At 44.3% G+C, this 24,191-nt stretch overlaps 2 protein-coding genes across 3 annotated transcripts in view; one reads left to right on the top strand and one right to left on the bottom strand.

Annotated features, from left to right (window-relative positions):
- The first annotated feature begins 4,011 nt into the window (after positions 1-4,011).
- Positions 4,012-6,664, top strand: Hmgb2 (high mobility group box 2). Its single transcript, XM_005075154.4, has 5 exons — positions 4,012-4,149; positions 4,557-4,739; positions 5,293-5,438; positions 5,518-5,692; positions 6,140-6,664. The coding sequence occupies exons 2-5, from the start codon at positions 4,590-4,592 to the stop codon at positions 6,299-6,301; spliced, it is 633 nt and encodes a 210-aa protein (XP_005075211.1). The 5' UTR covers positions 4,012-4,149; positions 4,557-4,589; the 3' UTR covers positions 6,302-6,664.
- A 4,872-nt stretch (positions 6,665-11,536) lies between these two features.
- Positions 11,537-24,191, bottom strand: part of Galnt7 (polypeptide N-acetylgalactosaminyltransferase 7) — a 120,286-nt gene continuing 107,631 nt past the window's right edge. For both annotated transcript variants that reach the window (XM_005075156.4, XM_005075155.4), the window contains exons 9-12: positions 22,190-22,408; positions 18,492-18,590; positions 17,664-17,792; positions 11,537-13,974 (exon numbers count right to left, since the gene is read on the bottom strand). In XM_005075156.4, coding sequence (XP_005075213.1) covers positions 13,837-13,974; positions 17,664-17,792; positions 18,492-18,590; positions 22,190-22,408 — 585 coding nt within the window. In that variant the 3' untranslated portion in view covers positions 11,537-13,836. The remainder of the gene's footprint in view (positions 13,975-17,663; positions 17,793-18,491; positions 18,591-22,189; positions 22,409-24,191) is intronic.

Here is a 24,191-nt window from a genome sequence, read left to right as displayed (position 1 = left end):
TTTGGGGAAGGGAAGCAGGCACTACTGGGTCTGGAGAGGACTCAGTGAATACGGCACTTGAACATGAGGACTGGAGTTTCAGATCTGCAGAAACCACTTAAACGCTGAGTGGGGTTATGACAATCCCTGTCTTTGGAAGGTGGAGACGGGATCTATCCCCAGAGAGAGCTGCCTAGGTAGACTAGCTGTACCGGGAGCTCTGGGCTCAGTTAATAGACTACCCAAAGAAGGGGGAAAGCAAATCAAGGAAGACTGTCCCCGACATCCATGGAAACCTCCACATATATGAAATGTGTACACATACACCCATGCTTAAAAAGTAAAAGTGTACAGTAATTACCCTCATGGGCATTTGTTTTTTCCTCTTGGGGACCCAGGATAATTTTCCTTAAGCAGGGTTGTTGGTAAATGAATCTTGGAGCTTCTGTTTGTTAACATTTTTCTTTGTTTTTATTTTTTAAGACAGGTTCTCTCTACACAGTCCTGGCTGTTCTGGAATTTGCTTTGTAGACTAAGCTAGGTTCAAATTTAGAGCTCTACCTGCTTCTGCCTCCTGAGTGCTAGGATTAAAGACTTGTATCACCAGAAAAGAATGTTAGTGAATCAATTTTTTTTTTTGAGACAGGCAGGGTTTCTCAGTAGCTTTGGAGGGTGTCCTGAACTAGCTCTTGTAGACCAGGCTGGTCTCGAACTCAGAGATCCACCTGACTCTGCCTCCCGAGTGCTGGGATTAAAGGCATGCACCACCAACGCGCGGCTAGTGAATCAATTTCTAAATTCTGTGACCTCATTTGTAGATCCAGTATTACTGTACTTATAATTGCTTTCTCAGAGTTCTTTGTTCCTTAGCCCCTCCCTTCCTCTGCTTAATAAATACTTTCTATCCAGGTTGTGGTGGCGCACACCTTTAATCCCAGTACTCGGGAGGGAGGCAGAGGCAGGTGGATTTCTGTGAGTTTGAGGCCAGCCTGGTCTAGAGTGAGTTGCCTCCAAAGCTACAGAGAAACCCTGTCTCAAAAATCTAAAATAAATACTTTCTCTACAACTACTCGAATAGTACTCTTTCCTTACACTTTCATTAGTAAGGTGATTATGTTTTATCATTATATACTGTTATTTTGGATTTTTGAGACAGGGTTTCTCTGTAGCTTTGGAGGTTGTCCTGGAACTCTCTCTGTAGACCAGGCTGGCCCCGAACTTAAAGAGATCCACATGACTCTGCCTCCTGAATGCTGGGATTAAAGGCGTGTGCCACCAATGCCCGGCAATGTACTGTTATTTTTGTCTCTATATTAAATTTTCTGAGAGCAAAGATAACTGCTAAACTCAATGCTTGACATAATTAACCAGCATTTCTTGAATGCCCAATTTTTATATAAGTACAATGTATTTCATGACATAGTTTTTTAGACAGGATTTCTCTGTAGCTTTGGAGGCAACTCACTCTGTAGACCAGGCTGCCCTCCAACTCACAGTGATTCGCCTGTCTCCTGAGTGCTGGGATTAAAGGAGTGGGCCACCACCATGCATGGCAACACTTTTGTCTTTAAAAAGATATACTAAACCACACGTGATGGCTATTCTTGGTTGTCGACTACATCAGGAATTAACTAAACCCCAAGTAGCTGGATACACCTGTGGGGCTTTTTCTTAATTATTTTATGTGGGAAGACCCACTTTTATCCGGGATCTCTGAGGTGTAAAGATCCACTTTTAGTTCAGATTGCACCTTCTACTGGCAGCCTCGCTTGCTCTGGCTCTCCCCAGCAAGTCCCTTCACTGGCATTAGAGCCTACTTCTTCAGGGTTCTGCAAATCTTGAAGATCAGCTGAGACACTCAGCCTTGTGATCTAAACTTGTTTCCTGAAACTTCACTGGTAGATAGCCATCGATGGACTAATTAGATCACAGCCTGTAAACTATTTTAATAAATCCCCTATAGATTCAGTCTATGGATTCTCTTTAGAAAACCACAGAAAATTTAAAAACATGATCTAATTAGTGATCTTACTTACGTTGATTGCTATTGGGATAATGTACTTAGGTTTGGTTAACTTGGATTTTTTTTGTGTGTGCTTTATAGATTAATTGCAACTGTCATTAGATGTAAGATTTCAGGCAGACACCAAAGTTTTGTAAAGCATTTGAACTCCTGAAATTCTGGGACCTGAGCCAGGCATAGTGGCATATGCCTTTAATTCCCAGCACTTGGGAAGCGGAGCCAGGTAGATCTCTGAGTCCCAGGCCAGTCTGGTTTAGGCTGGAAAACCCTGCCTTAAAACAAACAAACAAAAAAACAAAAACAAGAACCAGTCTGGCGGGGGGGGGGATGGGGGGATGGGGGGATGGGATGGGGTTGGTGGCCCAAGCCTTTAATCCCAGCACTTGCGAGGCAGAGATAGGCGGATCTCTGAGTTCGAGGCCAGACTGGTCTACAGAGCGGGTACCAAGACAGTCTCCAAAGCAATACAGAAAAACCGTTTCAAAAAACAAAAACAAAACAAAAAACAAACAAACAAAAAAAACCAAGCTGGGCGTTGGTGGTGCACTGCACACCTTTAATCTTAGCACTCCGGAGGCAGAGATAGGCGGATCTGTGAGTTCGAAGCCAGCCTTGTCTACAGAGCAAGTTCCACCACAGGCTGCAAAACAATACAGAGAAACTCTGTCTCCAAAAAACAAACAAAAACCCAAAACGAAGAATCACCGGGCGTTGGTGGCGCACACCTTTAATCCCAGCAGCACTCAGGAGGCAGAGGCAGGAGGATCTCTGTGAGTTTGAGACCAGCCTGGTCTACAGAGTTTCAGGACAGCCTCCAAAACAATACAGAGAAACCCTGTCTCGAAAAACCAAACAAAACAAAAAACACCAAGAACCAAAAAGTCAAAACCCCCAAACACCTCCCCTCCAAAACCCAGACACAAGTAAAAAACGGGACAACACACCCTCCCTAGGAGCCGGCCCCTTATTTTCATCGCTGTGAAGCAGAAGCCAGCACGGTGACCAGCTTGCTGGCACTGCGTATGCTCGCAGTGCTGCAGTCACCCATTCCCAAGGGAAGCGTAGCTCCCAAGTCGCATTTCCGACTGAAAGTACGGTAGAGAAGGCCCTGAGGCAGGCACTATTGAGGGTGAGCATCAGACAGGAACCCCACAGGAGGGCAGCCCCGCAAGTGCAAGCAGAGCTTTCAATCCCTGAAAAGGGCCAGGGGCAAGGAGAGCGAGCGTTCACGGCGCCGAGCCCGGGCAGACACGGCGGGCTAGCGCCGAGCTCTCCCTCCTTGGGCAAGGCAGCTCGCCCGGCAAGGAGAGCAGCGCGCGCCCGTGAGGCGCTGGGGTGCGGTGCGGCGAACGCGCTCGTCTCAGGTGGCTCGGCGGGGGAGGACGCCCGGGACTAGCGGGCTGGAGCCGGCCTCCGTCCGCCCGAGGCTCCGGTCGGCCACGCACGCACGGGTTCCACCTCCGGCGCGGACTGGCTCGGCTCCCAACCGTCACCCCGCTCTTATTCCGTCAGTCCCTAGCCGAGCTCCCGGGAGGCCGCGGTGCGAGGCGGCGCGGCAGTGTGACGACATCCCAGCAGCGGCTGCCGGAGGCGGCGGGAGCCCGCGCCTCTCCAGTCAGCTCAGGGCCGGCCGGGCCCGCCGCCATCTTTTCCACCCGAGCAAACGCGGGCGAGCCGCCCCGCATAGTTTTAAATCTGGCGGGGCCGTTCCCCTCGGGCCGGCCACACCCCTGTTTACAGTCCCGTCCAATCAGCGGCCGGCCCGCCATTTTTCAAACGCTTTTCCCGCCGCCAATCACGGTCGAGCAGTACATTCCTCTCTAGACCGGTTCCAACGGGTCTGGGAGTTAACGACCTGGGAGACCCACCGAACCTGCTAGGCAGGGGCCGGAGGGACGGACCGGGCCGGACCCCGACCAATCAGAAACCGCCGGCCCGGGAGGGCGGGGACTCTCCAGGTTTGAATAATCCCGGCAGCCAATCAGCGAGCAGGGGGCGTGGCCTGCCCTGGGACTCGTCAAGTTGCCGTGGCGCGGAGAAGTCTGCAAAACAAGAGGCTGAGGCTTGCGTTAGCGAGGAGCCAGTCGTCGCCGGAGCTCGGGGGAGGAAGCATCTTCGTCGGGCTCGGAGGGAAGCGCTCGCGCCAGGTAGGAGCCGGCCGGGAGCCCTCGGGCTCGGCCGCCCGGGCCTTGCGGCGGACAAGGGAAGGAGACGCCTGCCGGGCCTGTGCGCCGCGGCTGAGGGCCGGGGTCGGGGCCGCAGCCGGGGTCGGGGCCGCGGCCGGGGCTGGGGAGGTCGGGCGGGCAGCCCTTGGCCGGGCCGCGGTTGGGTTCTACACTTTCCTAGTTTTACTCGAGAAGACTTGAACGTGGGGGCCGGCGGCGTGGCAGGCGCTTGTCTGTCGGCGGCGGCGGCGGCGGCTCGGGCCTGGGCCCGGGCGGGGGGAAGGAGGCGGCGGCCCCCGGGTTTGGGCGGGAAGCGGAGCGGGGCCCAGCGCTCCCTCCCCCGGCCCCTCCCCCGCGGGCCGCGGCGACCCCGGCTCTCTCGTCGGCAGGTATCCGCCGCCCCGCCGCCGCCGCCGGTCAGCATGGGCAAGGGAGACCCCAACAAGCCGCGGGGCAAGATGTCCTCGTACGCCTTCTTCGTGCAGACGTGCCGCGAGGAGCACAAGAAGAAGCACCCCGACTCGTCCGTCAACTTCGCCGAGTTCTCCAAGAAGTGCTCCGAGAGATGGAAGGTGGGGAGGGCGGGAGGAGGGCGGGCCGCATTCCCAGCCTGCCGGCGCCGTTTCCGGGGTGCTTTTGGCGGGCCACCCCTCCCCTCCGCCGGCGGGGGTACCAGGAAGCTCGGGCTCAGCACGCTCCGGTGACTTGGGGGGCGGGGAGAAACTGTTTCCCAGTTGGAGCCGGAGTTGGGTTTCCCAGAGCTGGGAGGGCGCTCTAGATGGAAAGTGGAAACTTGTTTATTGTTTATGTATTACGACGCCCGGGAGCTTTAAAAGACAATCGGGCGCTTCACCCCGCAGCGTTGGTCTTCGTTTGCTTGTTTACGTTTGTGTGTTGGGCCGGGAGCTCAAAACTTTACCTGCTTTGCTCGTCTATTAGTGTATATACGGCTAACAGCTTAAAAAATGAGCCGGCTCACTCACTCATCTTTTTTTAAATTTAATAACGTGACCAAGAGTTGATTTTTGCTGGACTATTCATTTATTTATTTATTTGATTTATTTATTAGGGGCGGCTAAGAGCTTACATTTTTCGCTGATTTACCTGATTTCTCCCCCCCCCCAGACCATGTCTGCAAAGGAAAAGTCGAAGTTTGAAGATTTGGCCAAGAGCGACAAAGCTCGTTATGACAGGGAGATGAAGAATTATGTTCCTCCCAAAGGTGATAAGAAAGGCAAGAAAAAAGATCCTAACGCTCCAAAAAGACCACCGTAAGTTGATCTCCAAATGAGCCAAACTGCCTCTTGCCTTTGCCTCCTGTCTCCACTTAACTCTATTGCCTCCTTTCAGGTCTGCCTTCTTCCTGTTTTGCTCTGAACATCGCCCAAAGATCAAAAGTGAACACCCAGGCCTGTCTATTGGAGATACTGCAAAAAAGTTGGGTGAGATGTGGTCTGAACAGTCTGCCAAAGATAAACAACCCTATGAGCAGAGAGCAGCCAAACTAAAGGAGAAGTATGAGAAGGTGTGGTGCCTCTTTACGTTGTTAAGATGCTTCCTGTTTACATGCGTACCCGTGAGCTGTAGAAACTTGGAATTTATGCAGTGGTCAGTGTTTGGAAGGGCCTAATGAAACTTTAGCACTACAGACAAGTTCAACTTTATTTTGGCTAAGTGCTTGTGTCCCTTGTAAATCCTGCCTACACACCCAAAATTATGTAGATTGTTTTACACATCTAAAAGTGTAAGATGGTAAGGAGACTGCCAAGTCAGTAGAAGTACTAGCTGATTGAGGCAGCTCTCCTTCATTTATCTGATTTGCTTTCTAAAGCCTAAAAGGAACAAATGCACTCATGGTAGTCTGAATACCAACTAGTGTGGAGGCTGGTCAGTTTTAGGTTGTTTACAATTAAGTGGTTTTCCACACTTGAGCAATGCCACCGGATGCTGATCTTGCTTTGACATATTTCAGGATATTGCTGCATACCGTGCCAAGGGCAAAAGTGAGGCAGGAAAGAAGGGTCCTGGTAGGCCAACAGGGTCAAAGAAGAAGAATGAACCAGAAGATGAGGAAGAAGAGGAGGAGGAGGAAGAAGATGAAGATGATGAGGAAGAAGAGGAGGATGAAGAATAAATGGCTGTCCTAAAATGTGTGGAGTGTATGTGCTCAGGCAACTATTTTGCTAAGAATGTGAAATTCAAGTGCAGCTCAACATTAGCTTCAGTATAAAAACTGTACAGATTTTTGTATAGCTGATAAAATTCTTTGTAGAGAAAATACTTTTTTAAAAAAAGTTTGTAGCTTTTTCAGGGGCTACAACGTACAGTTAGATTTAAAGCTTTTGATGTTGAATGTTCCTAAATATTTAATGGTTTCTTTAATTTCTTATGGTAGCACAGCAAACTTCATAGGAATTTGTATTACCAGTAAATTTTTTTAGGATGTTGCATTTTCTTTTGTTTTTTAAAAAAATTTGTAATAAAATAATGTATATTACTTGCATTGTGTTTGAATTAATATATTAATTTCCCCTTAAATGCAGATTGGGTCCAGTCAGGTGTTTTCCCCAGTTAAGCTTTGTGTTGACCAATTTGTTTATTTCTCCCTTGTTTGTTTGGAGAAAAGGACTACTTACTTTTGACCCTAAGTTACGGCACAATTATTATCTACAGCTAAGCAGTAGGGACATAAGACGTTTCTATGACTATGCTAATTATAAGTGTAAAAATTATCCATTCACATGGGGTGCATGTTGATCTTTTCAGGTGTTAGATGATTTTTGGATAATGTATTAGATATTGAGGTGAGGGGTTTTACAGTTAGGTTTGCTGAGGTTTGAGGTGGATAGGTCTGGTCTTACCTCATTGTACCAAAATTTAAAGTTCTGAAAGTTAGGGCATGATTTGGATAAGGATACGAAGTAGGTAGGCTTTGTCCTGGACCAGCTGCTACTTGCAAGTGTGTGTAGATGTTAAAGGTCAGCCATACCAGTCTGGGTGTGAGTGGCACACATGTGATCCCAGTGTTAGAGGTAGATGCAGGATTGTCACTCAGCCTACCCTGACTGTAGGGAGACAGCCTGCAAAGAAGGTAAATGCTCCTGTGGTACAAAATACAAGGGTACATAGTATTGCTTTTTGTTTTTTTCCCCCCAAGACGGTTTCTCTGTTGGCTCTCCTGGAACTCTAGCAGGCTGGCCTTGAGCTCAAAGATCTCTGCCTTTGCATCCCAAGTGCTGGGAGTAAAGGAGAGTGCCGCACCACCTGGCTAGTTTAGTAAATTATCCCTTTTCAACTGTGGGTTCTCAAGATTAACAATCAGGAGTGAGCATAATTGTGTGTATGCACATCTATGACAAATCAGTAATACAAGTTACTTACAGCAGCAGCTGCTTTTTAAAGAAATGTTTGTATACTCTCCCATTGAATAGGATGTCATTTAAGTTCACTAAAGTTTTCCCCTCTTTAACAGTGTTCTTTCTCTATCATTGTAGCTCCCTACACCACTTGAAGAACATTGCTGTGGCTATTTTTTTTTTACTTTATGTGCTAGCACCAGTTTCTTCTCCCTTACCTCTTCCCATCTCCCCTCCCCCCATCCACTCTTCAAAAGGGGTAAGGCCTTGGGGAGTCCATCAACTTGAGGCAGGACCAAGCTCCTTCCTGTATCAAGACTGAGCAAGGTATCCCACCATAGGGAGTGGGTTCCAAAAAGCCAGTTCATGTGCTTGGGGTAGTAGGTCCTGGTACTACCACCCAGCCGTTCTTAACATCAAGTTGAAGGAATAACTGGTTTTAGTATAGATATAGGATTTGCAACCTGGAATAATCCAAACCTTTTATTTATTTTGGCAATACTAGAGATTGAATCCAGGGCCTTATGAATGCTAGGTACGTGCTGTACTGGTCTGGATTTAACTTCCAGTTGCATTTACTTAGAAACTGCTCTAGTGCTTTCTTAACTCAAGCCTGCTCTAAGTAGTAGTATAGTATATGCCATAGCAAGAGTTTTGCAGTACCTGCTCTGTTTCATCACTATAATAGTTTTCAAATTCTTTGTTATATATCTCACATGTATATTTTCTAAAACAACTAGTTTTTTTTACACTGCATGTACACCAGAATTAGACATCAGATCTCATAGATGGTGGTGGGCCACCATATGGTTGCGGGGGATTGAACTTGGGACCTGTGGAGGAACAGCTAAGTGCTCTTAACTTCAGAGCCATCTTTTCAGCCCTGACACACTTTCTTAATGGACAGATTTATTTGAATATAGTCAATAATAGTAACTTTGAAGCCTATCTCAGCCAAAGACCAAAAACAATTGTTCTTTGGTTTCTTTTTTTGGTTTTTCGAGACAGGTTTTCTCTGTGGCTTTGGAGGCTGTCCTGGAACTCGCTCTGTAGACCAGGCTGACCTCCAACTCACAGACATCTGCCTGCCTCTGTCTCCCAGTGCTGGGAATAAAGGCGTGTGCCACCAACACCCAGCAGCCTTTGGTTTCTTTAAAAAAAAAAAAGGGTGGGAAGATTGGTCACTTGATAAGAACACTTGTTGCCAGAGCCTAATGGTCTGAGTTCAGTTCCCAGAATGTACTCCTGAGAAATGTTTCTGAGCTCCATATGTAATGGTCATTCACAAACACATTTTTAAGTGTGCGCACAAAGGCATAGGATGCTTGTAAATGACCAATTTGTAGGAATTGGTTTTCTTTTTACCACGTGGTACTTTGGGATCGAATCTCAGCTGTCAAGCTTGGTTGACAGTGAGTACCTTTACCTCAATAGCCAAAAAACAAAAAAATATGTCTAAAGAGTATTACTGTAAGTAGTAAATAAATACTTATTAAATCTGACTTCCCAATGGCCTGGTAGTACCTGCCCAGAGGCTGGATCTCTTGAGTTTAACGCCAGACTCATCTACAAGTTCCAGGACAACCAGGCTTACACAGACAGTGTCTCTGTATGTAGCCCTGGCTAGTCTGTACACTAGGCCAGCCTGGCTTCAAGTTCCAGAGACTACCTCCTGAGTGATAAGATAGCATTTAAGGGGTGTGTCACCACACCCAGTCTGTAGTTGCTTTCTAGATCAGGTAACATAATAAACTTTACCATATTATATGACTTCTTTGCTTTTCCACATTACCCAAAACCTGACTATTTATCAGAGTTACGTTAAAATACATTGTTTTTGCTTACTCCTCATTGCAATATGTTAGGAGCCATAGGAAAGTTGTCAACAGAGATATGGACTTTTTTTTTTGGTTTTTCGAGACTGGGTTTCTCTATTGTTTTGGAGGCTGTGCTGGAACTCACTCTGTAGACCACCAGGCTGGCCTCGAACTCATAGAGATCCACCCAGTTCTGCCTCTCAAGTACTGGGATTAAAGGTGTGTACCACCAACACCCGACTGGACTTATGTTTTAAAAGATCTGTTTTTAGCTTCCAGGTTTTATTTTGATTTATTTTTTTCTTTAAATGGAGAGTGTCTGTAGCTATGTCTATGTGAGTGGCTGGCACTTGAGGCTTTGGATACCTTGAACTGGAGTTAAGAGTAAAATTTCTTTTTTCAAGACTAAAAGAAGTTAGGTGGTAGTGAGGAGCTTAGATGTGGAAACAGCTCTGTTCTTTATTGGCTTAATACTGTAGACAAAGCACATAGCCTCTTGGTAAAATTTAAAGTAGATGTGGTAGGACACACTTGGAATCCTAACTCTTGGGTCACCGATGGATGTGGAAGGATTAGAAGTTCAAAGTCATCTTGTACTACACATAATAAGATTGAGGCCAATCTCAGATAACATGACATTCTGCACAGGACTTTTAACCTTAACTCTAACAGGAAACTCAATATGAACAAATGATTTAATGTGTGCAATTTGCTGTATATCTTAGTTGCTTTTTCCCCCCCTTTCGAGACAGGGTTTCTCTGTGACTTTTGGAGGCTGTTCACTATATAGCTTTTGGAAGCTATATAGTGAGACCCTGAGACCCACCCCCCCCCAACAACGAAAACAAAAGAACAAAACACATTTAGGCACTAAGCTTTTCTTCATCCTGCAATGGCAGACTGCCACTGTCTCTCACTTCAGCAGATTAGTACTCTTGCTCTCCATTCTTCATCTCTTAGGTAGACAGACATGGTAAACATGGGGTTCACCTTGTGTTTGTCTCTTATTCCTTAAAAAGATTTAAAAATTTTTATGTGCATTGATTGATATTTTGCCTGTATGTGTGAGGGTGCCAGATCTGGAAATGGAGTTACAGACAGCTGTGAGCTGTCATCTGGGTGCTGGGAATTGAACCCAGGACCTCTGGAAGAGCAGCCAGTGCTCTTAACTGCTGAGATTAAAGGTGTGCACCACACCTTTCCTTATTTGGAGCTGTTGGTGTTGGCTTCATATTACAGGACTTTGGCAATGTTTATAATTTTCTTATATTGAATTTTTTCATTTATTTTATATACCAACTACAGTCTCCCATCTCCTTCTTAACTCCACTCAGAAAGGGGCAGGCCTCCTATGGGCATCAACAAAGCATGGCATATCAAGTTGAGGCAGGGCCAAGCTCCTCCCCCTGCATCAAGGTTGGCTGAAGCAATCCAGCATGGGAAATAAGTTCCCCAAATGCAGCTCAGGCTCCAGGGACAGGTCCTGATCCCACCGGTAGGAGCCTTATAAATAGAGAAAGCTACATAACTGCCATTCACAAGCAGAGGACCTAGGTTGGTCCCGTGCAGGCTCCCTAGCTGTTGGTCCAGAGTCCGTGAGCTCCCAGCAGGTCAGCTGTCTCTGGGTTCCCACGTTATATGCCTTGCTTTTATGTGAGGGCTATCCACAATCATATTCTGTTTAGAAATTAAAAACATTCCATGGTCCTTGTGAGACAGTCTATATAAGTGGACACTTAATTTTGAGTGTTTGCATCCATATCACCTTTTGATATGGTTTGTCTTGCAAAATCCTATGGACTATTTCTAGTTTTGTTTTGATAGACTTCCATTCTCTTGGCTTCTTTCTGTATTGCTTTTGACTGAAAATATTTTTGCTGTCATTGGTAATTTCATAGTAGTAGACACTGCCAAGAAAGATACCCATTGTAGTTTATCATTAGGTACATGACTTAACAAAAGTGCTGGAGATAAGAAACCCAAAAGTCTGTAAAAAGAAATCTTCATGTACCCATTCTACAGGTAGGTATCTAGCACATACAGCAGAATCCTAAAAAAACACTCAGGTACACATTCATCTAATAACTATAGTCTGTATTATTTCAGATGTTAACCCTATATCCTATGAATAAAAAGCCCAAGTAATTTTTAATTGTGTAATTTTAAGTGTAGAAATGATTACAAGTACTAAAAAGCTATGGATTAAAATACAGTATTTTATTTTTTTCTCACCTAAAAAACAAGCAACCCAGAATTAAGATATACATAAGCTTCTCAAGTTTACCCTAATAAAATTTTGAGTATTTTTACAATTTCTACAGAAACATACAGTGTATCAAAATCTGCATAAATCAAATTTATAAAATGTGTAGAAATGCATAGTGATATCAACTTACAAAGCAAGGATATGGGGATTATTTCCAAAGCAGCCAAAAGTACAAAATAGTCATTATGGCGGCAGCTTCTGATGTTTTCGTGTGTGGTAAGATTTCTGATTTCAATATATAGAATCACGTTCATACAGTATCCTAAGGAATTGTACTAAAAACAGATTGATTTACCCATAAAATTACACGCACAGTTCATGTGCCACCTTTTTCAGCCTATGCATAGATTCAAGGTTAGCATCTATTCACCATGGACACTAGGGTCAGTTTCAAACACAAGTAATGACCAGTTTTCTCTCTTTCCTCTTTGTGGTCGATTGACTTGCAATTATCTTTAAACACCCCTAGAGATGAATGAAAGTTTAAATAGTTGATCACAGACCAGTAGCAAAATACAAGCTGACAATTCAAAATTACAGCTAAAGCTCTACTCAGGGAGCTTAGTTCTCACGGTCCAAACGGAAGACCTAAGGCTGGAAGAAAACAAATTGTAGACTTTTCTTCTGAACAAATATAGGCTTTTTTTTTTTTGGTTGTTCATTTTAAAGCTCTAATTAAAAATATTTCCTTCTGGCAGTAGTTTGTGAATTTCTTTCATTATAATGATACCGTGATTGCAAGATCAAAAATGTTTAATTTACCTGCCCCATCCTATCACATGGCTGTTCTTTTTGGCACTCAATGCAGACATTTTAATATTGGGTAAGAGAAGATTTCTTAGAAATTAAAATTTGCAACATTTGGTTCTCTTAAAGTAGGTAATAATGTGTTTAAATTAAATCTTTTCACTGGTAAATAAAAAACAAAAACCTTTCCTAAAAAAGAAATTAAGGAACCCTACAGAACTAACACCTAACTCAAAAGAACGTAGTTCACATTTGTTGACGATCTGTGTTCTCAGACGCTAATTTTCTTAAATTAAAAAACAATGTGCATGGCATTTCATTTGGATGAAGACAAGTGTCAGCTCATCTTGGTTTCACAGCTTAGGCTGCACTACAGTTTTCTAAGGCTTTATATCCAACAAGGGCTTGGGAATTCTTACCTCAGATCTAACCTTTAATTGTTGACACTAGATTTGATTGTGTTGTCATCCCCGTTACCTCAGGCCCTTTCAAGTTTTAAACTGAGAAGTATTTCTAGTTTTCTATAGATACCGGGGAATGTAGATGTAAAATGTAGGTGGGTGGGCGATGTTTCTTTAGTGGGAAGACCCTTTGCTAGCCTAGAAGTTTTCTTTAGTGGGAAGACCCCTTTGCTAGCCTAGAAGTTTTCTTTACTGGGAAGACCCTTTGCTAGCCTAGAAGTTGGTGCGAGCAGAGGGCATGGGGTTAATGCCACAGAATCTTCAAGCCCTATGGAATGGCCTTGAGATGGTCCCCATTGTCATTTTTCTTCCAGCCACACATCATTCAACTTCATATCAATGGCAGCCCAGAAATTCATTTCTAAGTGACAGAAGTATGGCCCATACAGGTGACAGTCCATCCATTGTTACCATCATATAAATTTCTATATAAGCTCTCAAAAATATACTGAAAAATGAAAGAGGCACTAAATGTGTGGAAATTCACCTTTCAAACAAGCAGCATGACTGAAGGAAGGCCACCTTGGCTAACGACCTGTGGCAGTGCTTCAGAAAGATGTAAAATTAAATAAAGACACAACAGGTTGATAACCACCAAGTCATATACGAAAGTCTGGTTACTCCAACCTTTTTTTTTTCAAGTGTGTTAAAAAACAAGAACAACAACAACAAAAACCAAACTGCCTTTCAGACCCCTGAGTGTATTCCCAAAGAAGACAACATATGCTTTAACTCTGTTCTGAAAACCGAGTTAAAGGCACAAATTACCAACGTCATCTTAAAACAAAAGAAAAGTGATGTAAACATCTACGGAGTTTAAGGTAAAAGCAGTTTTGTAAACAGTAACTGCAGATGATGTTATTGTGAAAATCACAGTTTATCAACGTCTTTCCATCCGATCAGAGGTTCCAGGTTTGGAGCTGTACAGAATCAATAATAGTGCTTGCAGCAGGTTCCAGGCGGTTCGCAGTCCTCTCTACGTGTACTTGTCAGTAGGTAGAGTGTTGGTTTCCGTGGACTCTTTAAACACTGTGGATGTTGTTCATTTCCCACTTCTGAGTCGTTTTACTGGAGTCACAGCTGGAGATGAACACTTGGTGCAGGACATCTGATCGATCTAAGCACTTTCCTGAAGGGATGTGAGTGAACCTGTGCAGGCTCTGGAAAACACGGGAGGGAAAGGAAGTTTGAAATTTGGACTCTGATATCCTGGACATCAGAAGCTATTACTTGGCATGCCACAGAAGGCTATTCAAGCTCACTGGACAAGCACACATCAGACCTTGAATGTCTGTTTTCTAAGCTCTTCCTTTCATAGTTATGTCACTATATACTGCTGGTATGTCCAATTCAATACACACAAATTTTAGTTCGGTTATCTTCCCCTCCGAACGTTTGTCTTTGGTTCTTTTTTTTTTGTTTGTTTGTTTGTTTGTTTTTACGAGACAGGGTTTCCCTGTTTTGGAGGCTGTCGGTCCAGCCTGGCCTTGAACTCACAGAGATCCGCCTGCCTCTACCTCCCGAGTGCTGGGATTAAAGGCGTGCACCACCAACGCCCGGCTGTCTTTGGTTCTTACTCTGGCTAAAGACAATACCAGCTTTCCAGTCCCAAGGAAACTATAAGCCTCTCCCTCATATCAGTTCTCCACGGCTTAGGATTCCTCACCCCCGCCTCTCCTGCTCTAATACAGTCTCCATCGTAAGCTGTATGTCTCTTCAGTTCAGCTCAAAGCTTTTCAAAGAAAGGCCCTCAGACTATCCAAGATTGGGTGTGTTTAGCAAAACTTATTTTCAAAATGCAAAAGAATGAATTCACTTTTCCTTGTACTGTACTGACATTTGTTCTATTGGAACAAAAGTAACAGATGAAAGCGCTCAGGCCTCAGCATCCATCAAGCAGTGACACAGGACAAACCACACTTTGATGTAAGGATGCTCACAAGGAAGGGGGTAAAGGCTATTTGTCGTCGTCGTCGTCGTCGTCGTCGTCGTCGTCGTCGTCTTCTTCTTCTTCTTCTTCTTCTTCTTCTTCTTCTTCTTCTTCTTCTTCTTCTTCTTCTTCTCCTCCTCCTCCTCCTCCTCCTCCTCCTCCTCCTCCTCCTCCTCCTCCTCCTCCTCCTCCTCCTCCTTCTCCTCCTCCTCCTCTTCTTCTTTTTCTTCTTCTCCTCCTTCTCCTTCTTCTTTTCTTCTTCTTCTTCTTCTTCTTCTTCTTCTTCTTCTTCTTCTTCTTCTTCTTCTTCTTCTTCTTCTTCTTCTTCTTCTCCTCCTCCTCCTCCTCCTCCTCCTCCTCCTCCTCCTCCTCCTCCTCCTCCTCCTCCTCCTCTTCTTCTCCTCCTCCTCCTGCTTCTCCTCCTCTCTTCTTTTTTTTTGTGGGGAGGGGGTTGGAGACAGTGTTTCTTTGTGCAGCCCCTGGCTGTCCTGGAACTCACTCTGTAGATCAGGCTGACCTCAGAGATCCGCCTGCTTCTGCCTACCAAGTGTTAGGATTAAAGGCGTGTGCCACCGTTGTGTGTCAAGTGTATTAATCTTTGACCCTTCCTTTAAAAAAGCACTGATATGAGAGAGAAAATACGAATCAAGTTCTGCATGATAGAGCACAGTGGAATCTTGAGAAAGGAATAACTACCTACTTTTCCCATACCTTGTCATTTTTACTCAAGCAATCCAACAAACTATGGTCATTCAAACTTGGATAATGGCTGTCACTATAAGAAAAATAACAGCAAAAACAAAAACTCCAAAACAAATAAACGAAAAAAATACTTGACAGTGTTGGTTCTAGTTTTCAAGCAAAAATCAGAAGTTTGAAAAACTTTCCACCACTATGAAGACTTGATACAATTTAAAGACTTCTCTAACGAAACCTTGTATTTCTGATTTTTTTTTTGCGTATTGTACAATGGAACATTTCATTTGGGAAATCTTTATAACTTACTGAATAGTATTAATTTAGTACTTAGCATAATTTGAAACATAAAAAGGTTATAAATTCTTCCAATTTCAAATTCCAGAAAGTTTTAGTAATAACCTACATGAAACCTGCTTGGGGGAAGTGCTAGTATCTTTCTATTGTTGTTTAGAGGAGGGAGGGGAAACTTCAGTTCCGATATATCATTAAAAAAAAAAAAAAGAAGAAGAATGAAAAAAGAAACAGGGTCTCAATATTGTGGCTTCAAATTCACAACTTCCCTACCTTCACCTCACAAGATTTGGGATGCTGGCACAACTGTGCTGAGTGAGTTTCAATGATCCTTAAGTGTTTCAGGGGAATGAGGAAGCCAGAAAGTCTGAGAACTCTGTTCAAGCTGATTTTCTCATCAACCTATACTTGACAATCCTTTCCAGATAATTTTCCTACAAGTCTCCACTGTTTGCTACAGCTACTTCAGAAAAGCGCCAGTTCAGATTAGGAGTGACCTACACGCAGTTCTTAGGGTTCTGTACAAATCCTCATGCTGGACCACTGCTGACCTAGTTTTTCTCTATGAAAACTCATCAGAAACGGTTACTTCCACTCTCCTCTTTTTTTTTTCCTTTCTGATAGCACTATGCTTATTTTTAACTGCATTTCCAAACCTCAAGACCTGAGTTTGATCCCCGAGACCCACTTAGAGGTTGAAGGAGAGACCTAATTCCATAGAGCTGTCCTCTGACCTCTGCATATATGCCTTAGGTTGAGAGTGTCCCTCTTCCCAAATATCACACAAACTATACAAATCACAACAGTAAAAAATAAAATAACATTTGGCAATTGGCATGAAAGATGGTGCCTAGGAGTATTACTACATAAGGAACAATGCCTTCACAACAGGAGTGGCATAGTAAATATTAGATGAACAGAACTGAGGGTTTCTCTGGTTGGTTCCTTTCAGTTTGAAAAGGCTTTGCTAATGTTACCGTTCATAAAAAAGCAAAAACAAACAAACAAACAAAAAATCCTTGATTTATCCAGATGGACACTTTGAAAAATCACACACTCCTGAGTGTGTGAACTAGTGACTCTCGTGCCATCTTTTAGTCTGTCTTGTCAGACTTCGATGTGATAGGGTCTCTATTTTGTTGTTGTTCTGTTATATTATTGTCCCTTAGAAGCCTGTTTGTTTTCTAATAAGAGACAGAAAGGGGGTGGATCTGGATGGGAGGGGAGGTGGGGAGGATCTGGGAGGACTAGAGGGAAGGGAAAGTGTCATTAAGATCCATTATGTAAGGGGGAAAATGTATTTTCAATAAAAAAAGAAAATTAGACATTAATCCATGAGTATGTTTGAATCTTGCCGGAAAGCTTTAAATATAAACAGCTGAAACAGAAAGGCAGCCTAAGAGCCAGTAGGGTCCTAAGAATAAGCCAGGTCTTTCAAACAATCACCACTTCCTGTTGAGTTAGCAGAGGATGAGTTAGCATAGAGGCAGGGGATCCAATCCTTATTTGCCCATGTCTATTGCCATCTGCTGGACAGCATGAGCAGTCAACCCTTTCCTTTTGTATAGTCTAAGAATACTGCTGATATTTTAGTGAATGACTCATTTACATTTTTAACACTGGATTTTGATCTGAAAACAATGGTGGTGACTGCTTCCTGGCATTCTTGAGTTTCTGAAATTAGCACCATGCCCATCACGGTGGTCTCACTGTAGGATATCATTGCTCCAGAAAACATAAGTGACGCCTTATTATAGAACAGTGATTCATCCAGAGCCCAAGCAAACCTGCACAAATAACTAATACAGAATATCCAAGTCACGAACAGGAACATTTGGTCTTCAAAATTGATCCGTCTGTGTCCTACGTGCTATTTGTTACTGACAACCGGACTGCATACGTTACCCCAGGAGCCGGGACACCCCTTACCTTGAAGTACTGCCACTCCTTAAATTCATTGAGGTGGCAGTGTGTAATCATGACTTTGGATCCATCGGGCCCCTTTGTCAAACATTGGTCATATTGCATGAGCTGATTTACTTCATTGATTCGGAAAAGCTATTGAACAAACAAATAAGGTAGAGATGACTTTCTTGCCAACAGATGATTTAAAAAAAAGAAAGAAACTTAACTGCTATAATTAAACTGAATCGTTCTACAATTTTTGTGCATGTTGGGAGCTATTAGTCCTCAGACAAGAACTATACTCATTTTGAAATTAGTGAAGACCGCTATTAACACTTTAATCACACCCTTTACTCTTTAACCAATAATATACAGAAAAGGTAATTAACACTAATTTGTCATGTACCAACAATAAGAAAATTAAAAGGTAGAAGTAGACCTAATAGTGTTTTACAACTGAAATTAGACACATGAAAAGTATCTATATAAAGAAGGAAGAAAATATATGCGTAAAATATACGGTACTGGTAGTAGTACCTCAGTTTATTAAGAAAAAGTGAGGCTTACTAAACTACATTTGTAAAACCGCAGAGGTTAGGCTTACTAGTCATGATTGGTGTATGTTCCCATATGAATATATTGTTACTGCTGTGCAGACATTTCTACAGTCTTACGTGAAAACCAACACGGACAATACTCCCTATTTAAGTGAAATGTTTAAGCAGTCAGCTTTCACGGAATGTTTTTCATGTAATCGAGACAAAATTAATAAATTAACAATCAAGCTAAACCCTCTCCATCTGTGATCAAGTCTGGTGGCTCTCAGGGGTGACCAGTCCTGAGGAGACGTACCTGGTTCCCGCCCATCCTGTGGCAGGGTCCTAGCTCAACGAAGCCTCCGTTGGTTTTCCCCATGCTATCAATACAGTATGCAGTCTCCAAGCCGCGGATCTAAAGGTACGAAGAGAGCCAACACACAGGAAACAGTGTGGTTTGTGATAAACTGACACCAGGGTAAAAGACTCTCAAGCTCAATGTACAAGTCACAGAGGTTCACTGCTGTAGTGCCAGGCTGTCCCTGGGCTGTCCCCGGTGTCGGTATCCTTTACCTGTGTTTTAGCAGCGGCACCATCATCTTTGAAATCAGGAGCTGAAGCCAACAGTGAAATGAGCTCATTCCACTTAAGGGCACTAGCTCGCATGTGCGAGAAGACACCACAGAAGAAACAAAATAGAAGACAGCCTAAGAAAACATGTCTGGACCAGAGCGTGCGCGTGAATGAGAAGGGAGGAAGGCTATATAACTACTACAGTGGGACAGACACCAGCTTTAGGGATCTAGAACAGACCCTGCTTTCTGAGTCCCTCTCTCGGAGGCTATGTGGCACTTTTGTGGTAGCTGCCTTGTGGCTTCTCAGTACAAAGATCATGGCAGTGTGGCTCTCTCTCCTCTAACTAATAATGGAAGCAAAAGCAAACACAGGTTTCCATGTTTGGAATGCAATTCTGAGCTAAAGAAACTACTTTCAAAATGCCACTGTAGTATTGGATAAAGTGCTTGCTTCTGTAGATACTGACTAGGGGAAGACCTTTAGAATACACAAAGATGAACAAGTCATAGTCTCAGGACCATCAAGATATGGGGGACAGAAGGGTGTGCTGGTCAGTAGAGGGGGTAAGTGTGCAGATGAAACAGCCTCTACTGCCTGGGGCAAACTCAGACTTCCCAGGGGCCATCTTTTTTTTTTTGGTTTTTATGAGACAGGGTTTCTCTGTATTGTTTTGGAGGCTGTTGGTCCAGCCCGGCATCAAACTCACAGAGATCCGCCTGCCTCTGCCTCCCGAGTGCTGGGATTAAAGGTGTGCGCCACCACCGCCCGGCCAGGGGCCGTCTTTTAAATAGGGATTTCCTCTGGAATGTTCAGCAGATGACTGCAATGGATCATGGAAATGAAGTAAGGGAAATGCCAGCACTGGACACATTCCTCTGAAGATGTATTTAGAAGAGAAAGGGTAACTGGGTGGGGCCTCATTAATCCATTTCTTCCTGCATGCATGTATTTATTCATCCATGAAATACTAGGTGGGTACCTACCATGCGGCAAGCATGTTACTGTCTCTGATACGTAAGTGGATGAAATACATATACCTGCTTCAATCCCAGTTTACAGCAAAAGAAAGGCAGAAAAGAAGCAAAACACGTAATGGACTGTTGGGGAAGTCCTGTGCATTTGTCAATAAAGCACTGTCTGGCCAATAGGGAATCTAGATAGGAGGGACTAGGAGTCCAGAAGGACTCTGGGTAGGAGAAACACAAGAGGGCAAGATGTAACCGCCATGGGGTAGGAAGCCCAGAAACTTCTCCGGTAAGAGAAATACTTAGATTAACAATTATGGGGTAATTACTTAAGTCAGAGCTAGCCAGTAAGAAACAAGCAAGGCCAACAGCTACCTAATTAATATAGCCTCCTGTGTGTTTATTTGGGACTGATGCGGCTCTAGAACCAGGCTGGCGGGAAGGCTCCTCTCAAGGAAAAAGCTTCTCTTTACAATGGACAAATGAGCTATCTACTGTGTTACTAAGTAATACAGGCCACAGGGGCGGGGAGGAAAGAGAGAACACGGAGGAAGGGGCTAGGGAGGGTGTCGGAGGGTAGAGTTCATGAAGGACAGACGGGGAGCAACTTGACAGAGGTCTACGTCAGCGTGCCCTCGGACGTCCAAAGGAAGGCATTGTGGGCTGAGGAAGGGGAAGCAGGGAGTGTGACGTGGAGCTGTAGGGCTGAAGGAGAGTAAGGTAAGCAGGGCAGGAGAAGAGAGAGAGGACTGAGGGACAGGAAGGGTTTTGCCTTCACCCAAACAACTGGTGCCACTGGAGGTTTTTTTGAGGAGAGGTGACATGACCCGAGTTGCACTTCCAAAGCCACGCTGACTGCTTACTGTGTTTAGGACAGACTGTAGTAAGACACATCGGTGACTTAGAAATAGTGTGCCTTAGCTATGTCCATGCTCTCCACCTTTACTCTTGTCAACTTCGTCCATTATTTTCATCAAACTCTCCTACCCATCCTTATTTCTATTCCAAACACTCCCCGAAGGCAATTCAAACCAAAACAGAAGCCAAATCTCATTGCCTTTCTGTTTTAAATCCTCCACGGGCCTCTCACCACTCTTAGTGAGACTCTAAGTCCCATGTCTGCAATCCCACCTCACCAAATTTCTTCTAGTCTGCTTCTCAAATGTGCATGGTATTTTTGTGGTGGTTTGAATGAGAATGTCCCCCAGAGGCTTATGTATTTGCACTCTGTCCCCAGCGGGGGGGGGGAGGGGGCACTGTTTGGAGAGGCTTAGGAGGTGTGGCCTCTGGAGGAAGTGTTCACTGGAGGTGGGTTTGAGAGAGTAAAGACTCATGCCATCTCCAGTTCTCTCACTGCTCTGTGCTCGCAGTTCAAGATGTGAGCTCCCAGCTCGCTACTCCAGCTGCCAAGTAAGTTGCCATTCCTGCACATGCTCGTTTTTGACGGATTCTCGCCCTTAAAACCATAAGCACAAGTAAACTCTTTCTTTTATGAATGTCCCTAGCGATGCTATTTTATCACAGCAACAGAAAAGGAACTAATGCAGCTTCCGAACTTTGAATTCACCATTTTCTCTGTTACTAGTGCTCTTTCTTGGCTCTAGGTCTTTATCCTCCAGATTTCAGATTAAATGTTACGTCCTCAGAAAGCCTCCCCAAGATGGCCCCTGGTGCTCATTTCCTTTGTAGTCATTACCATCTGGTCATGATCTTTCTCTCCCCACCCCCACCAGCGTGAATGTTTTTGCCCAGACTGGTACACACTAGGCCTTCAGTGGTATATACCGAATGTATAAGTTAACAAAGGCACATGCAACGTTTTGAAAGCTGACAGCATGCTCAGTTACTTCTGAGGCAGCACTGTAAGCCACAAGTGTGAGTACAACCAGAAATGATGCCACGGAGGCAAGTCAGAAGAGTAGGACATGGCCATCCGATCAATGCCTTTTTTATTACCACTGCCCAATTCATTTGACAAATGCTGGGCGAATATCGTGTGCATTGGTCTCTACATTAGCCCAGTAGAGCAAATGAGGGTAGAGGCCCAGAACCGGGATGCTGGGAAGGGGGGCGGTGTGGGGTGTAGTGGGAACCCATGGAAACATGAGAGACCTGTGTGGCTTTGATGAAATGGAGAAGGATAGAGAAATGATTTTCAGGGTTCAGGATCTTCAAGATGAGAGCAGCAAGTGAAACTGGAAGTAGCCAAGACAGGGACAGGGTGGGTTCCGGAGATGGGGAGTGTTCACGGACAGCCACATGCTTAATGGCTGGGAGGGGACAGGGTGGCCTGATGGTCAGGGCTGCTCTGATGACTTGGTAGAGGATAGTGAATGCTGCCAGGAGGTTTTTAGTCAAACATTTCTGCAAGTATTCCTGCTTTCTCGAACACCTTTCCATTTTTCTTTGCCTTCTTCCACACACCGACTCCAAAAATACACATTTTGATATCCAAATATTGGCTGATACTTACTTCTCCCCACTCAACATTTTTGGGTGGCAAAGGGTAGTGGGCAGTGATGTCATAAGCTATTTCTTCCATAAACCATTTGAAGCTTTTGCAGTTGTGGTCTTCTCGAAATTTCTTCAGCTCAGATATGTCCCCATATGGCAGTGCCCTTGACTCAGGACGGCTGGCGTAGAAGTAGTCTTTGTACTCGTCCCACCAGACTTCTACAACTCTGACATAATTCTGTGAAGAGAAAAAATAGTCATTATGGGATGTAGAAATAACTGTAATGGCATAAACAACCTACCTTAGATATACAGAATACGAGCACATAGAGTGAATTCATTTAGAAGACTTGACATTTACTAAACAATGAAAATAAAGTGAGCTAATAACCCTAATATGTCTTTTTCTAAGTACAGAAATGCCATGTATGTATATTCATTTAAAAAGTGATGTACATAAAATCCTTGAGCTGGAAGATCATAAATTCTAAAATAACGCATTCTATTCTGATAACAGATGAAGAGGGTGAAGGCCAGACGGGGTCTCTGAGAGCCTGGGTGGACAGTGGTGTTCCTCCTTGTCTCATTGCTTTCTCTTAGAACTGTGTTACTGATACGTATAGGGAAAAATCTCATTTTAGAAACTATCATTACAAGGAATTGCTCTGCAGCTGACTCTGAATCTTTCCTGACTATAATAGAATCATTTTATTGTAACCTCAAATTAACTGTACGCCTTCCGCAGGTGGTTCACATGGAGGAAAAGCAGCTATTGACCGATAAGGTAAATTGACACTGTCGTAACTGACAAAAAGTAAGCTTGCAGAGCTTGACAGAGCTAGCGAATACGGTGTGAATATATGATTGGTCTGGCATTATTCTCTCCAGTCCCCTGGGGTCCTCTTCACCACGGACCATCATTTTCTCCATAGAGAAGGTGTGAGAGGCTCAGAAGATGGTTCAGGAGATCAGGCACTTGCCATTCCAGAGTTCGGATCTCTAGAATGCATGCAAATGACAGACAGGAGGGAATGGCAGCCTACCTGTAATTCTAGCACTTTCGAGGAAGGTAAAATAGAGATCCCTGGAGTGAGTTGGCTAGTTAGACTAGCTGTACAGGCAAGTTTTGGGGATCGGGTGAGAGACCCTGCCTCAGTGAATAAGGTGGAAAGCCATGGAGGAATGTTAGTCTTGGGCCCATGTGTATCCTTACACATGTGAGCACACACACACACACACACACACACACACACACACACACACTCACACCCATCACACTGACACAGGGAATCAGTTTCGTGTCTAGGTAATTCTTTAGGCCTGCTATAGAGTGACAGCTGTGGTCGGGGTCCCAGAAGGCTAACTATGGTTTGTTGATCATAATTACTGACCTCTCTTTTACATCAAGAGTAGGCACACTTAATCTTAGATTCATTTTTTTTCTAGGATAAAAGATAGTTACTAAAGTGGGAACAGGTAACCATACCAAATAAACCAAGAGAAATCTTTAGGAATAAATTTAACAAGAAAGTGAAAGATCTAAAATACTGAAAGTAATTTTAAGAAGAGACAAACATGGAAACATCCCGTGTTCATGGGTGGGAAGACTAATATCAGAGGTTCCTCAAGAGTACTAATTTTTTTGTTTGACTCTTTTTGTTTTGGTAGCACCACACTCCCCAAGGTGATCTACAAAACACCAATTATAATTTTCATAAATATTGAAAAATTGGAGGCTCATTGGGGGGAAGGCACTGGCCTCCAGGCTTGGCGTCTGGTCTCTGGGACTGACTTGGTGGACTCCACATAGTGGAAGCAGAGAACTGAGTCTCATAAGCTGACCTCCAACCTCCGCATGCGCGTCATAAGGCCCCTGGACCCCCCACCTCCACTAAAATAAAGAACTGTAAATGAGGCCGGGCGGTGGTGGCGCACGCCTTTAATCCCAGCACTCGGGAGGCAGAGGCAGGCGGATCTCTGTGAGTTCGAGGCCGGGCTGGACCCATAGCCTCCAAAACAAT

Source organism: Mesocricetus auratus, unplaced genomic scaffold (genome assembly GCF_017639785.1).
Source record: "Mesocricetus auratus isolate SY011 unplaced genomic scaffold, BCM_Maur_2.0 Super-Scaffold_6731, whole genome shotgun sequence".
Taxonomy (NCBI): Eukaryota; Metazoa; Chordata; class Mammalia; order Rodentia; family Cricetidae; genus Mesocricetus; species Mesocricetus auratus.
Note: the sequence above shows the minus strand (reverse complement) of the source record. Positions and strands in the feature narration are given on the sequence as shown.

Bases quoted from the DNA above. Each gene is read 5' to 3' on its own strand.
- Hmgb2 (XM_005075154.4), top strand. From the start codon at position 4,590: ATGGGCAAGGGAGACCCCAACAAGCCGCGGGGCAAGATGTCCTCGTAC. The intron at 4,740-5,292 runs GTGGGGAGGGCG...CCCCCCCCCCAG, and splicing joins AGTGCTCCGAGAGATGGAAG to ACCATGTCTGCAAAGGAAAA. The intron at 5,693-6,139 runs GTGTGGTGCCTC...GACATATTTCAG, and splicing joins TAAAGGAGAAGTATGAGAAG to GATATTGCTGCATACCGTGC.